General features: G+C 45.9%; 1 protein-coding gene across 1 annotated transcript in view; it reads right to left on the reverse strand.

Moving 5' to 3' along the window:
* LOC137562770 (kelch repeat and BTB domain-containing protein 8-like) overlaps positions 1–16006 on the reverse strand; it is a 41087-nt gene extending 25081 nt beyond the window's left edge. The window contains exons 1-3 of the mRNA XM_068274441.1: positions 15908–16006; positions 3785–3888; positions 1391–1469 (exon numbers count right to left, since the gene is read on the reverse strand). Of these exons, the coding sequence (XP_068130542.1) occupies positions 1391–1469; positions 3785–3881 (176 nt within the window). The 5' untranslated portion in view covers positions 3882–3888; positions 15908–16006. The remainder of the gene's footprint in view (positions 1–1390; positions 1470–3784; positions 3889–15907) is intronic.
* Between the last annotated feature and the right edge of the window lie 887 nt (positions 16007–16893).

The raw sequence follows: 16893 nt of genomic DNA on the forward strand, positions 1-16893 counted from the left end.
CCCCCTTCCTGTTGGGTCCTCCAAACCCCCCCCCCCTCCTCCCCCTCCTGTTGTGTCCTTCCACCCCCCACAAAAACATAATAACTAGTCACCTCTTCCTGTTAATTTAAATCACACCAGTGAATTCCCTCACACAAATATTTATGTTTATCTATATGCAGTTTTGTTCAGGTATTGTACAAATGTGTTGCCTCTTACCCCCAGTTGTGTGCTCCTTCCTGTAATTGCCTGATGAAGCGGGTTTGACCTGCGAAACGCGTTGCGATCCTATTTGGAGTATACCAATAAATTTCCCTTTTGTGAATACACAGTTGTTGTGTCTGCTTGTGGGAGGTGAGTCCACCACTGCCTCCTAAGCAATAATTTTAAAACTTTTAAATATTGTTTTTATCCTTTTGGCGCCTCTGTTCTCTATCATAATACCAAGTAGTAATGGGTGAGGTCAGCGTTAGGCGTAGTTATGGGTGAGGTCAGCGTTAGGCGTAGTTATGGGTGAGGTCAGCGTTAGGCGTAGGCATGGGTGAGGGCAGTGTTAGGCGTAGGCATGGGTGAGGGCAGTGTTAGGCGTAGGCATGGGTGAGGGCAGTGTTAGGCGTAGGCATGGGTGAGGGCAGTGTTAGGCGTAGGCATGGGTGAGGGCAGTGTTAGGCGTAGGCATGGGTGAGGGCAGTGTTGGGCGTAGGCATGGGTGAGGGCAGTGTTGGGCGTAGGCATGGGTGAGGGCAGTGTTGGGCGTAGGCATGGGTGAGGGCAGTGTTGGGCATAGGCATGGGTGAGGGCAGTGTTGGGCATAGGCATGGGTGAGGGCAGTGTTAGGCAGTGGCATGGGTGAGGGCGTAAGTATGGGTGACGTTAGTGTTAGGGGTAGGTATAGGCGAGGGTATTGTTAGGGGTAGGTATGGGTGAGGTTAGCTTTAGGCGTAGGTATGGGTAAGGGTAGTGTTAGAGGTAAGTATGGGTAAAGATAGTGTTAGGGGAAGGTATGGGTGAGGGTAGTGTTAGGGGTAGGTATGGGTGAGGTTAGCGTTAGGTGTAGGTAAGGGTTATCTTAGTGTTAAGTGTGGGTATGGGTGGGGTTAGTGTTAGGTGTAGGTATGGGTGAGGGTAGTGTTAGGCATAGGTAAAGGTGAGGGTAGTGTTAGGTATAGGTATGAGTGAGTTTAGTGTTAGGTGTAGGGATGGTGGAGCCAATGCAGAAGCCCAGTATAACAGCCGATAATATTAAATGTACCATATTTATGACAGCAGATCAGTAAAATAGGACTTGCCATTGATTTTTGCTGTACGAAGTAAATAGTTTCACGTGTGTGATAAGTTCACAAATCCTTCAAGACAGATTTTCAGATATGGGAATATTCTACATTTCATGTATTGTCACAATGATACTAACCTGTGGCACAGAAACCGACTGCCCTCAGTCACAATGGTCAAATCACAAAGTGCATCAGTAAAATAGAGATCACGCAGACCTAACCAACCAAAGGAGACAAGAGCTCAATTTATTTATACAAAGAGGTACGAAAACCGATAACAAAACTGACATCATGTTGTAGTGTGAGGAAGTTCCTGTATTGCCGACACATTACAGAGTGCAATCTGCAGCCATTGTGGTGATGTGCAGATGCACTGCTGTAAATTACACATAATACTGGTTATGGTGAGGAGGTATGAAGTGCTGCATCTGGGGCCGGGAAAATGTAACGTCTCACCTGTGACTTTCCTCACTAGCGGAGATTTTAGCCACAACACGTGTGCAAAACGATGACTCACCTTGCCTGGAGGTGCGGACACATGCTATACTTTAGCAAACCAATGGTCTGTCAGACCCTCCTGTCACAGACCGCTAGGCCGGTCTGCGGGTGGGGTAAATCGATCAGCGTTAGAAATCCTCTCACACGGTCATTTGTTCATCACGAAGGGTAACCCGCGTTCGCAATTTGATGAACTGACTCGCGAAGGGAGCGTTCGGATGCCAACGGATTCACCACACACATACAATTCAAAGATCTGCCACCAAGCGAGTTACACAGCCCGCTACTGTAATTATACCAGGACTTCGAGAACGCTCTATTAACCCTTAGCAGTATGCAGGAACCTGGGTCAGATCGTTATATCTGGGCCGGGTTCTCGCATACAGGTTATAAATGTATACTTCTATTAAACACAGGGTAGCGATTTCAGGAGAATAGGTACGACTGTGTATGTTCAGCAACAGGTCAAAACCGCTAAACGATTTTTAAACGTTTAATAACAAAAATGCATTACATACAGTTATATACACCAATTAACATATACACAGAGCTTAAAAATAAAAGGAATAAAATTAGAAAGCTCTTAGTTAGCTGAGCAGTCCATTTGAAGAATGAAGAAAAATAGTCCAGTTTAAAAAGGTAGGCATTCAGGTTAAGAGTCCTTTGAACACACAGCATGCGGCGGTTCTCCTTGGAACGCATGCCTGGACTTTCCTGGTCGATGACATTTGGAGAACTGGGCAGGTTTGGTCCCGCCCCACTTTTATAGGACCTGAGTCTTGGGGCTGTCACTACCTGGAAAGTAGGTGTGTTTAAGGCGGGTTTACCTCCTAATCAGCAGGTTGCCGCCCCCAGACTCAGAGCAAGAAATGTACAGATTATTAAAAATCGGTGTAACTCCGCCCCAGATTGGCGCATCGCAAATCCGAGACTATATTCATAAGCGGCTTGCGAGCCTGTAGTAAACGAGGCTATACATGCCTATTCTATTGCATTCGCTCTACACAGGCCGGATAAAGTGGTTTCTCTATTGATTCCTGATAGCTAGAAAATTATAATTCAGGTGAATGACAGAACTGTTTCCTAGGTATCAGGGAATGTAATTTTTGTCTTGCTGTGCCAAACCTATTTTGAATTACTAATATATTAACGTTCCCTTTGTTTGTGTCTATGAGCTTGGAGGGAACTTTTGGCCTCAGCCAGTTTGAGCTGGCTTGAGGGAAAGCTGAAGCAGGAAATGGTCACCATTTGTTCCCAGCTTGTAACACCTATGTCACCAGCTACGTGTGAAATTCTTTCCTGACCTGACACAGGATGTGGGGGTGAGGGGCTGTTGCTCTCAGTAAGAAGAGAGGGTAAAAGACATCTATGGTACATTTACACAGGACTGACAGGAATTGTGCACGACCATATGAAAATCGTTGGCGATTGCGTACGACTTTCCGTAATGTTCGTCACACCTCCCACTGGGCGGACGTTCTGCCGACAGTAGGACGTGTGTACAGTCTGTCGGCAGACTGATAAGACTGTTTCTATGCTGCTGGCATAGTGGCGGCTGCTAATCAGTGGCTGTTACTGCTGCTGGCACAGTGGCGGCTGCTAATCATTGGCTGTCGCTGTTGGTGGCATAGTGGGGGCTGCTAATCAGTGGCTGCTACTGCACTGGCATAGTGGCAGCTACTAATCAGTGGCTGTTACTGCTGCTGGCATAGTGGCAGCTGCTAATCAGTGGCTGTTACTGCTGCTGGCATAGTGGCAGCTGCTAATCAGTGGCTGCTACTGCTGCTGGCACAGTGGTGGCTGCTAATCAGTGGCTGCTACAGTGATGGCTGATAACCTACAAGCAAACAAAAAGGGAGGCAGAGTGGTGACACAAGGTGGCCCCAGCATGCGGCACTGTAGCTACGGCCCGCATGGTATTAACAACTATAGGGAGCTTTGATGACCGCCAGAAAAGGCTTGGCGGGCCGCATTTGGATATATCTTATTAAAAAAAGTATTTCCATAGTGGTGTCACTCCCTGACCACAATACCTTGTATTATAGCACATTGTAGAGTTCCTTCATCCTCACTGAAGAATTCTGCATCGTCATCCGTGCACCATGGAGGGGGTCTACAGGATTCCTCCATTGCGGGTCTGTGCACAATATACAGAAACATGAGATTAACAGTGTAAAGGTTATGTACCAAACTTTATTGTATTCCAAAAAACCATCAATGGTAATAAAAACAATTATTAAAAAGGGTCATAACAAATGACCAATCGGGTCTCTCAATCCCATTCAATAATGAATAATAACATGTAATAAGAATAACAACAACTGGTTACTGATACAATATTCCAAAATAAAAAGAATCACCTCATCTATATTATATTATATAGAAACCACACAAAATTGTATATGAGCAACGCTCTGTGTAAGGATTAACAATATGTTAATTCAAAGTGTGTATGTGCAAAGGGGGCTTGCATGCGTAAAGTGCATAATGATAGAATGCCAATATAGAAAAGCAGAAAAGTGGGAAAAGTGAATGAGTGGGATAACTGCCTGTGATCAATTGGAGTATATTGCACAGTGCCCAAAGGGGTAGAGGAATGGAGCAATAGAGCTAGGTGACTTACGTGAAGATGGAGGAAGCCAAAGTGCAGCTAACCAGACGCCAGGAGGGAGAGAGGAGAGATAACCGAACGACAGCCTTAGTGCACCACGCGGGCTCGACCCGCTTCAGAGGAGGCCTCTACCCCTTCCTCTACCCCTTTGGGCACTGTGCAATAGTGCTTTATAGGTGCTTAGAAGTTATGGTTAAAACTGGGTATAAGATCTCACTTAAGGTTACTAGTGAGATAGGGTGGGTCTCGGGTGTTCCTTTTTCAAGGGTTTTTAAGGTTAGGTTCATTTTATGTACTGCTATACAAAAGGTCTACAATGTTACATTACATCCACTAATACTACAACTCAAAGATGCATTAATACTATACAGGACCCCATCCCTGTTCACGTTATTTTACCAACGTAATGGCAAACATTAAGAAACCACTATCTATCATTAGCTGGAATGTCCGCGGCCTAAATGACCAGCTTTAGGGCTGGTTCAGATGGGCGTTTTTGTGGCGTTTAACGCAGCGTTTCAGACGCAGCGTTTTTTGGGATCTACTGCCATCCCATGCAAGTGAATGGGAGCATTTAGAGCCGGCTTTTGCAGGCTTTCCTGAAAGCCTGGCAGTAGATCCCAGCGTTGCGTCTAGTCTCAAAAGCAACATGCTGCTTTCAGAGGCAGTAAACGCGAGGAAACAATAGCAGAGACCAGAGCTGCTAGCCTTGAACGCTTTTCAAAAGCCTTCAAAAGCTAGCTTTTAAACGCTGGCGTTTGAATGCAATGCCAAGCAAAAGCTCAGCAGACGCCCGTGTGAACCAGCCCTAAAAGATCCATTGTTTTTAATCACATTAAGGGACAGAAGCCTGACATACTAATCTTATTAGAAACCCACGTCACGGGGAACAAGGTGAAAGCCTTGGAACGGAACTGGGTGGGGAAGGCATTTCATTCTACCTTTACACAACAGTCAAGAGGAATTTCAGTCTTAATCCATAAATCCCTGCCCTTTTCAATGCATAAATCGGTCATTGATCCATCAGGGAGATATATATTCATATATGGCTCCATTGAAAATAAACCAATAACACATCTATCCTTTTACATACCCCCCCCCCCCCCATACTCCGCTACAATTCTTAAAGAGAGTCTGAAGCGAGAATAAATCTCGCTTCAGACCTCATAGATAGCAGGGGCATGCGTGCCCCTGCTAAACCGCCGCAATCGCACCGCTAAACGGGGGTCCCTTCACCCCCAAATCCCCCTCCGTGCCAGCGGAATCTCTTCCGCATTGAGGCAGGGCTAACTGCCGCAGCCCTGCCTCATGCGCGTCTATCAGACGCGTATCTCCGCCTCTCCCCCGCCCCTCTCAGTCTTCCTTCACTGAGAGGGGCGGGGGAGAGGCGGCGATGCGCGTCTGATAGACGCGCTGTGAGGCAGGGCTGCAGCCGTTAGCCCTGCCTCCAGGAGGGGCAAATTCTACGACCAAGTTGGTCGTAGATTTTGCGGGGGTGGAGGGACCCCCTTTCAGCGGCGCGATAGTGGCGGTTTAGCAGGGGCACACATGCCCCTGCTAACTTTTAGCTCTGAAGCGAGATTTATTCTCGCTTCAGAGTCTCTTTAAGGAAGGAATATCCTTCACATCATCTCTCCCCTCATGTCCATCTATTTGGGTAGGTGATTTCAACGCAGTATGTGATCCAGCACTTGATCGGGCCCCAAACACTGTACCTTCTAAAAAAAACGCATTTGCAAATTTGATGTCTGAAATACTACTATGGGATGTCTGGAGACATTTTTTCCCCTCCTCAAAACAATACACCTGCTTTTCAGCAACCCACAATACACTCTCAAGAATAGATTATTTATCTGTCTCCCAAACCTTGTTGCCCCTGACAGAATCCATAAAACACCTTCCAAGAGTGGCATCGGACCATTCCCCCATCTCCCTTTCCCTGAATTGGTCAGATACCCCGATGAATTTCATATGTAAATTCAACCCCTTCTGGCTTTCTTTGCTTCCCTCAGACAGTTGGTTGGTGGACAAGCTGCAATCCTTTTTGGCACATAAAAAAGAAAGCTCTCGCTCATTAGTATGGGACAGTTTTAAACCTTTCTTTAGAGGTATTCTAATTAGTACCGTTTCCCACCTCAAGAAGACATCTTCCTCCACTATACTTAGCTTACAATCCCAACTTGCTACGATGGAACGGCTGTATATCGACAGACCGTCAGAGGAGACTCTAAGTACTCTGAAAAAAGCCCAAAATCATCTATCACTACTGATGCACGAAAAAGCTAAATCTCAGCAATTTTTCTACAAACAATCCTTCTACGAGCAAGGGGAGAGAGCGGGTACTATCCTAGCTAGAATGGCAAAGGGTAGAACGACATCTAGTGCAATAACTGAAATTCGTGACAAAAACTTGGATTTATTGAGGGGAATCCTTTCTATAAATCAAAGATTTGCAGAATACTTTCAAGAATTATACACTTCCAAAACCCAGTTCACACAATCAGATGCTGAGATTTACCTTGCAGAAGTAGACTTACCCAGATTATCACCAGAACAACGTGACTATCTAGATAGCCCGTTAACCTTAGAGTATGTGGAAACTGCCATCCACTCAATCCCAAATTCAAAAGCCCCAGGACTTGACGGCCTACCCATAGAAACATTTAAAAGATTCACAGATATCATATCCCCTGAACTACTAACCACTTTAAATGAAGCTTTTGAGAAAGATATCCTTCCAGCTTCTATGCGCACCGCCCTTATAATTGTTCTTCCCAAACCAGATAAAGATCACACATATTGTGACTCATATAGGCCGATCTCTTTACTTCCTATGGATGTTAAAGTCCTAGCCAAGATTTTGGCAACTAGACTAAATAAAGTAATCCTTTCCTTAGTAAAAAACGATCAAACAGGTTTTATGCCGGGTAAAAAAACTGCGTTAAACATTCAACGTTTATTTACAAATTTACAGGCAAAACACACCAACACTGGAGACCGTTGCGTAGTCACCCTAGATGCTGCTAAAGCATTTGACGCAGTAGAGTGGCATTTCCTTTTTGTAACATTGGCCAGATTTGGCTTTGGTGATAATTTCATGAAGTGGGTGAGGCTAATATACTCCGAACCCATGGCACAAGTCTGTACCAATTCAGTAATCTCCAAACCTTTCGCCCTACATAGAGGAACCCGGCAAGGGTGTCCCCTATCCCCTCTGCTTTATGCTCTATCGGCCGAACCATTAGCTTGTAGAATTAGAACTAATCCCACAATCAAAGGCCTATGTATTTATGACATCGAAGAGAAAATCAGTCAATATGCAGACGATACAATTTTATATTTAGCAGACCCCCACTCCTCACTCAAAGCTGCCTATGACACAATCACCGAAATGGGTCAATACTCAGGAATGTCAATAAACTGGAACAAATCAGCCATAATGGGTATTGATAACCCTCTAGTAACCACGAGTCACCTTCCATGCCCTTTACAGATCGTCACTTCATTCAAATATCTGGGTGTTATTGTACAGGCAGATCCCGCCAAATACTTTTCGGATAACGTAACCCCACTACTATCACTCGCCCAGAATAAACTGGTGGCCTGGACCAAGTTACCGCTATCAGTTGCAGGTAGAATAAATCTCATTAAAATGGTTCTCATGTCTAAAATACTATACATACTTCATTATTCCCCGGTATACATCCCTATATCCTTTTTCAAAAAACTCAATTCATTTATACTATCCATTACATGGAGTAAATCTAGAGCCAAGCTCAAGCATAATATCCTTCAATGTCCCTCTGACCAAGGAGGAATGGCATTGCCTGTCCCACTTTGGTACTACATAGCTTCTCAGCTCGAACACATTGCAAACTGGTTCATAGAGAACTCCCCCTATGCCCCTCAATTATTGGGCTTTGAGGCCACCAATAAACTGTGTAATCTTCCCTTTGCTCTGCTCAAAAATACTCTAACGCAACATAATCCGCAAAACACTATTTTGGTCCAGGCGACCAGGGTATGGAATAGGGTAGGTAAACTCATCCCTTCTAAAACATGGGAATTTTATACACCCCTATGTGAAAATCCTCGACTACCAGAATTAAACAAACTCCAAAATATCAGACTATGGATGGACAAAGGAATTGTATACCTGGGTCAAATTCTGAAAGGCTCTCAAATACCCCCGTTTCACTACTTAAAAGAACACCACTCCTTGCCTAACACCTTCTACTATATGTACTTGCAATTGTCTCATGCCATTAAAGCCCAATTCCCAAACGGTCTACCCCTAACTGGCACGTCCCTTATTATGGAAAGTATTAAAGATGGCCCCATGCAACATCAAATCGGCTCTCTCTACCACTTAATTGCTAATCAACAGTCCCAACCTATAGTAGATAAAGCCCAAGCAAAATGGACATCTTTAGGTGTGGACATTGATGAAGAGGAATGGGAGGAATGTTTATTAACAGCCAAAATTGTCTCACCCTGTTTTAGGGAAAAAATAACACAATTATATGTAATTCATCAGAGCTACTTGACACCTTCCCGTATAGCAAAATTTTCCCCGGCAACGTCTCCCAACTGCCCCAAATGCAACCATCGAGACCCTTCCTTCTTGCATATGCTATGGGAATGTCCCCCCTTAGAGGACTTTTGGAAACAGGTAGTAGACTTTCTACATGACCAAATGGAATCCCCAGCTACCCTAGACATCAAAATGTGTATCCTAAATATTATATCAGAAGACACGGATACATTTGTTAAAACCTTTTTGATCGAAACTTTGTTTACAGCTAAACAATGTGTAGCATACCGATGGATGTCAAACACAAGCCCATCCCTTGCGGACTGGAAAACTAAGATAAAAAAACTCTCTACCGTATAAACAACTTGTTTATAAACATAGTAACTGCCCTGGCAAATTCAGTAAGGTATGGGACAAATGGTTGCAAAATCCTCCTATATGAATACGTTTCACATTACCAACTCAACTCCCATGATCCTCTTTGTTGATGGAAACAAAAGTCATATAAGGTAGTAACACTGATGGCCCATACTCACGAGGGACTTTTGTCGCCTCAACACGCGGCGCGCGCGTGTTGCGGCGACAGGTCGCCCGTGAGTATGGGCCGTCGCGCGCGCGCGCACCCCGAACTGTCGCCCGTCGCTCATGTCGCCATGCGATTGAAAGTTTCAATCGCATGGCGACAGTCGCCGCCGCACCTCCCCCGCAACTGTCGCTAGTCCGCGTGAGTACGCGGACTAGCGACAGCAACCTCCATTGTGGTAAATGGAGCTTCCGGCGGGGGGAGGAGGAACGTCGGCGACAGCTTCCGTCTCGCCGCTGGTCCCTCTTCCGCGTGTGTACGCGGAGGGACCTGGAGAGAAGCTGTCGCCGGCCTGTCGCTAGCACGCTCACGTGTGCTGGCGACAGGCCACTTCTGCAGCCCGTGAGTACGGGCCATTACTCAAAAAATCCCCCTCCTCCCACCTCCCCACTACCATTGTATAGAGGTAGAGAAGCACCCAGTACCTACATAGGTATAGATAAATTATTCTATTTTAAATGTCTCGACTTATCTGCTTAATACTTAGTAGAGCATCGTAAATACATAAATATATATGGTCGTTTGATACAATACAGCTAATTTTGACGTTGGTTATCTGTACATTTGTACTTATTTCTTTTTACTATACCTTTGCTGTATTATACTGTATACATTGTATTTCTTCATCTTGTATTCTGTTATTTTCAATAAATGAACCTTTGTTTAACGAAAAAAAAAAAACCAGTAGAGGGCGCTCTACTGTTTAAACTTCCCCCAGACAGGAAGAAGTGAAGTATGCCGGACCCGGAGACCAGACCAGAGCGGAGAAGAAGACAACGGAGACCTGGGGAGTCGCGCCGGCGGAGCAGGTAATGTATGCGGGGGGAGCGGCGGCAGCGCCACCACCACAGATTGTGAACGGTTTCATGCTGAAATCGATTCACAATCTGTTTGTAGTAAAGGCAGCCATCAGATTCGATCAGAGAAGGATCTATCTGTTGGTCGAATCTGATGGCAAATCGACCAGTGTATGGCTACCTTAAGTCATTCGGACTGCGTCTGCGCAGCACAATGGGAGCCAGGCCAAATTGGAAACTGCTGTGGCTCCTAGTGGAAAATTGCCCTTACACATACAAATGGCTACAGAGTGAAGGTGAAAATTAGATTTCCCATTCTCATGAGCTCTCTTGCTAAAAGATAACAGGAAATCACCTTGCTTTGAAGAGCCTTGCAAATAGCTGCCAAATGTGTATTGCTCTTTCCTCTGATCAGACAGAGTTCATTGTTCCCTGCAGAAAGCCTGGCACCAGCTCAGCAGGAAGCCTGAATAATATGCATGGAGTGAAGGGGTTTACATGTCAATAGTCTGCAGGCTGATGCCTCTTTCCAGTCCCATCAATACAGAAACTTTCTGCAATTGGATGGGAGTCAAATGCTTGGAATACAAGGTTCGTTTTTGAGGTGATTAGATGGTTCGATAGATAATTTCCGACATGTCCGATCTCCCTTCCGATCCTTTTGCCACTCGATTTCTGATAGAAGTGAATGGGAAAAGATAAGAGAAATGAACTGTGTATTCCCAGCATTACAGCAAAGTAAAGGAAGAACAAGGGGTGGGGTGTGTTTGGTGGAAGGGAGGGGGGGGGGGGGGGTGTTAGGAAGACTAATAGGAGCATGGAAGGTAATCTAGGTTATACTACAGCCGATACAATCTATTTTGAAAAGTTGTTAGCCAATAAATGGTATTGTGCTGATTAAAAACGTTCTCAATTTCCTGAAAGAAATGCTAACAACTTGCCTAGGGAAAGCTTTCCATTTGCCCAGCTGCCTGTTCAATGTTAGAGAAAGAACTCACTCACCTACTATGTGGCTCCTTACGCACTGCTAAGACTTCCGGTTCACCAGGAGCTTGCTGGGTAATCTGTAACTCTTTTATGTAGAAAGGAAGTCCTGGCTCACTTCAGCCTATATTTACTGAACAACAACACCCCCCATTCCCCATCCCACCCTAATAAACCCAGCTGACCTATCACTTCTGACCTGAGATCACCTCTGATACTCCCCAGGCCATGCCCCCATTTCCCTAGCCACACCCAGCTCTGGTGGCTGCTAAACAGTAAAGATTTTTACCTTTCATGTTTCACATAAAAAGATCCTGTCATATGCTGCATGTGTCACACTTGATTATCTATGAATTTGTAAATGGTTTGATGTATAGCTCTACTTTAAAGGAAACTTTAACCTCCCTAGCGGTATTGACGGTTATACACTTCAGTACAAAACATTCTGTGAATAGTATTAACATGCATACACGTCAGTACCCTCCTGCACTGTATACTAGACACTCGCTTGACACATTTTGGCAAGTTTCCTTAGTATTTTAGTAAGGGGGCTTTTAGGACCATTGTAGCCCCTCACACACTCCAATGAGTTCTGGGTCACCATGAGCTTGCTGGTTAGTCTGTACCTCTCTGTGTTACAAGTCCTACTCCATAGAGCCAAATTAGTCCATGCCATGCACTGGTGAGGATCAAACAATCCGAAACAGTCTGTATGCATGTTGGATTATTATGGCTCTGTACAAATTAACAAACTGACACATCATTGCATTCCAGCGGTTCTGGAGGCGTGTTTAGCATCTAAGGGTAACAATGGTTAATTTGCATATATTCAGCAGTGATGCCCTGGGACACATCTCAAGCTCACTCCAACCTGAATTATCGCAAATTCTTTCTGTTTTAAGAAAGCGAACTTTTGTTTTCCTGAAAATTAATTGATTTACTTACACAGAAATCCTGGGAAATTGAATGCCAGGGAGGATGAAAAAAAAAAAAAAAATATTGGCCAGGTACTTACCAGGGGTTTCTTTCAGCCCCCTTAAAGAGGATCTGTAACCTCAAAAAATCCCCTGGGGGGTACTCACCTCGGGTGGGGGAAGCCTCTGGATCCTAATGAGGCTTCCCACGCCGTCCTCTGTCCCACGGGGGTCTCGCTGCAGCCCTCCGTGCAGCGGTGACGTAATATTTACCTTCCTGGCTCCTACGCAGGCGGCTGTCGGCTCCGAACTACACGGAAATACCCGATCACCGTCGGGTCTTCTCTACTGCGCAGGCGCAAGTTTCCGGCGCCTGCGCAGTAGAGCGGACCCGACTGAGATCGGGGATTTCCGTGCAGTTCGGAGAGGAAAGCAGCCACAGCGCCCCCGCTGGAGCCAGCAAAGGTAAATATTGAAATTACAGTCGGGCCTGTCGCCGGCTGTTCAGAGGGCTGCAGCGAGACCCCCGTGGGACAGAGGACGGCGTGGGAAGCCTCATTAGGATCCGGAGGCTTCCCCCACCCGAGGTGAGTACCCCCCAGGGGATCTTTTTCATGTTACAGAGTCTCTTTAAGTCTTCCTGGTTCCTCGCCACCATCTGGTACTGCTCGGTTCCCTTGGTGTCACCCTCTGATCGCTGGATGCGGAGCCCCATGTTTTCACAAATGCGCTTCCGTGGACAGGAGTGTTGTGCAATTGCACAGTAAGCTTAAACTGCCACTGCGCATGCACAGAACAATCCCTGCAATGGGAGCACGATCGAGGAGGTGCAAAGCCAGTGTCGCAAAATCACACTGGCCGGCGACTTGCCAAGATGCCCGGCTTACAAAGAGGGAACCACGCAGTGCAGGATGATGGCGAGGGACAAGGAAGACTTCAGGGGGCTGGAAGAAGCCCCAGGTAAGTAACTGGCCATTTTTATTATTGGTAAAGTATCCCTTTAAAGAGTCTCTGAAGCGACTTTAAAAACAGCTTTTTAGCTTATATTCTACATGGGCATGTTTGCCCCAGCTAAGAACGCTGCTATCCCGCGGCTGAACGAGGGGTCTTTACCCCCCAAATCCGCCCCTTGCAAAATCTACAACCAACTTGGTCGTAGATTTTGCTCTTCCTGGAGGCAGAGCTAATGGCTGTAGCTCCGCCTCCATGCACGTCTATCAGCGGTGGATCTCCGCCTCTCCCCCGCCCCTCTCAGTGAAGGAAGACTGAGAGGGGCAGGGAGAGGCGGAGATACGCGCTGATAGACGCGCTGGGAGGCAGGGCTGCAGCCATTAGCCCTGCCTCAACAGGAAGCGATCCCCGGACACCACGGAGGATATTTGGGGGGTAAAGACCCCTCGTCCAGCCGCGGGATAGCATCATTTTAGCTGGGGCAAACATGCCCATGTAGAATATAAGCTAAAACGCGTTTTTTAAAGTCGCTTCAGACTCTCTTTAGGTTCATGTTTTGATATGAATAACATCTGCAATGCATGCTGCTCTATGCCGAATGCAGTATGATATATTTACTAGCAAAACACAACACTGATATTGTATGGACCTATTGCCTGCTAATAATATACCTCCTAAATTTTTAAAGGGGACCAGAGGGGAGAGGGATATGGAGGCTGCCATATTTATTTCATTGTGAACAATGCCAGTTGCCTGGCAGCCCTGTTGATCTTCTGGCTGAGTCATAGTACCTGACCTGCATGTTTTTTCAGGGTCTATGGCTAAAAGTATTAGAGACACAGGATAAGGAGGACTGCCAGGCAACTGGTATTGTTAAAAAGGCAATAAATATGGCAGCTTCTATATCCCTCTCACCTCTGGTTAGAAAGAGGGGCACTTTAAGATATGCCTCTGCCACCCCCTCAATCATGCTCCTGATCACTGACACCAGAAAGAATTCAGAAGCTAAAGACAAGTTTTAAAATTCCGACCACACTGGTCTTCTTTATCATCATTAGTTCATATTAAACATTTAAAATAAGACATATCAATTTAACTGCCAGAGGATAACAGGTTTACACTCCTCAAGTGACCAGGTGATTTTTCCAAATTCAGCACTCTGCAACTTTAACAGCTTGCTGCACAGCCATACAATTTAGCACCCAAAGGAATCTTACCTCCTTTTCTTGTCCCTAACAGGGCTTTTTTTGGGTGGACTTTGATCGCAGCTGCGATCATTAGTGTGTATATATATCCCACACCTCCCCCCTTTCACCCCTAAATTGGCCTTGGACGGTAATCCGTACACTTCCTCTCTTCTCATCCGCTGGATTTAATTGTGAGCAGCTCAGAGGAACAGCTAAGTGTCCCCTGTACAGCGCTGCACTACATAGCAGCGCTGTATAGATGTAAATAAACATGACTTTTTTTTAGTTTTTGTTTTGATAACAGCCTGCCAGCCACAATCACGGGCTGGCAGGCTGATTACAGAGCTCAGTTACGTGTCTCTGCAGGGAACGATCGCGCATGCACGCATGTTCCCTGCTAAACTACGCCTCCAGGACTTGACGCCTATCGGCGTTAGGTGGTCCTGGGGCACCACCTTCCCACCGCCCATCGGTATTAGGAAGTCGGGAAGGGGTTGAATAATATAAATAACATTTAGAGTATATTAAACACATTTTTCAGTAGAAAAATACTACACATATTTACATAGCTCTGTACATGAGTCCTGAAAGAGGGACAAAGGAGGAAGGAAGAGGGAGAGAGGAATTAAAGTGTACCCGAGATGATGCAAATAAAAAAAATAATACATACCTGGGGCTTCCTATAGCACCCTTCAGGTTAACCGGATCCTCGCCGTCTTTCCAGTGGAGCAGTGCTTTTCAGTGCTGCTAGATTTGGGCGCCTCCATAGACTTCAATAGGAATCACTCCTATTGCAGCGCTCAGTGAGTAACGTCAGCTCCTTCAGAAGACGGAGCCGAGGTTGCTTAAAAACATAATAATTCGCCCTCCAGCAATCGCTGGAAGCCGAATTATTTCATTCCCCCACTATCCATGGCGGCCTGAAGGGGGAATAGTAATTAAATCGGCCCGGACTTGTGCAGAAGCAGGATCAGCTATATACCGCTGTATCCTGCGCCCAAGTCTACCGGCACCGATTTCAAATGTACTCCTTTCCAGGACACCAGGATCCAGTGCAGTAATCCCATCAGTCACCGCAAGTGCAGTTCAGTCGCGCGCTCCCCCAGCTGGGAGCATTCTGCACCTGTGCAGTAGTACTGTGCAGGCGCAGAACTCACCCAGCATCTGGGATTGCATGTGCTGTACACGCCGACTAGCTACCGGGCTAAATTGTGTAGGATCCAGGTGGCGCAGGTGGACAGAGAGGGACCGAGCAGCCTGAAAATGGCTGCAGGAAGCTCGAGGTATGTATGTGTTATTTTTTTATTTGCATCATCTCTATTTAAGTTCCTAAAGAGGGGCAGTCTCTCTAAAAGAGCAGCTATGGCTAATATATAGGGAGAAAGCAGTGCTGATACTGTGCATGTCACTGAATAGGAAGCATTAAAATACTCTTGTCATACCTCCATACAGGGGATAAATGGAAAGGCTGAGCAGGAAGCAGCACACTGTGATGGGATCACTATAGTGAATGGCACAGATGAAGGAGAACACACATGCAAGTGGCTGAATCCCTGTGACTGGTGAGAGCTGCCAGACACATCACACTCCCTTACCTACAGTAGTAATGACAGAACAGCAGCAGCAGGTGGCTGCGGAGAGGAACAAGCAGCACAATCACCAGAAGCTCATAGCTGCAGATCACACACAGGGAGGAAGTCCCAGCACTTCTCTGCAGCTATCCAAGCCTCCTTGTGAAGCAACTCACTGATTGGCTGTGACGTCATCAGTAATATCCCTGCTGCACACGCCTGTAAACAGTGCCACGTGGAGGAAGCAAAGCTGCTCTATAAAGATGCATTCCTATCTGAATTATGTTTTATCTTATTTGCTTATGAGATTGCAATTTTTAAACCTTTTGGATTCCTGGTTTTTCACTCAGGCAGCCCAGATTCCAATCCTGGTAGAGGAATGTAGTTTATTTTCATTTAGGGTGTAACTATACAGTGAAGCATACAATATATTGAAAGTATGCTTCACTGACACTGTAAAGGCACCCGTTACTGTGTAAACGCATTGCATTTTGATCTATTGGCTGCTCACAAACTGCATACAGATTTTGAATCCAATTCAGCATGAAATCAATTCAAAATCTGTGGAGCCGCCAATGCCTGCCTGGCCTCCCATGTGTTCTCACCTGTCTGACTGGAGAGTGTCCTCCGTGGTTTAACTTCATGCAGCGGGTCTCCTCCTCATTTCCTCTTCCCTTCCATGTCATGTGACAGATGTTAAAGTTCAAATACTAGAGCTCCTGTGTGTAAGCTGCCAGAGCTCCAGTGTTTGAACTTTGACTTGCATCACATGACAATAAGGAGAAGAGTAAACAGGGAGGAGACTCGCAGCATGAAGGTAAACCATTGGCCTCGGGAGGCCACGCGTCAGGTGAGAGTACTGCCACGATTCTGCATCTGTCATCGCCAGATTTAACACTACTCGCGACGCGCTCCCGATCTGCCGCTGATCAAGCAAAATGTTTTATCCTGACTGATAAACTGAATCGACGTATGCATTACCGTTTTCAAGCAGATTCGATTACAGTGAT

This window comes from Hyperolius riggenbachi, chromosome 3 (assembly GCF_040937935.1).
Source record: "Hyperolius riggenbachi isolate aHypRig1 chromosome 3, aHypRig1.pri, whole genome shotgun sequence".
Taxonomy (NCBI): Eukaryota; Metazoa; Chordata; class Amphibia; order Anura; family Hyperoliidae; genus Hyperolius; species Hyperolius riggenbachi.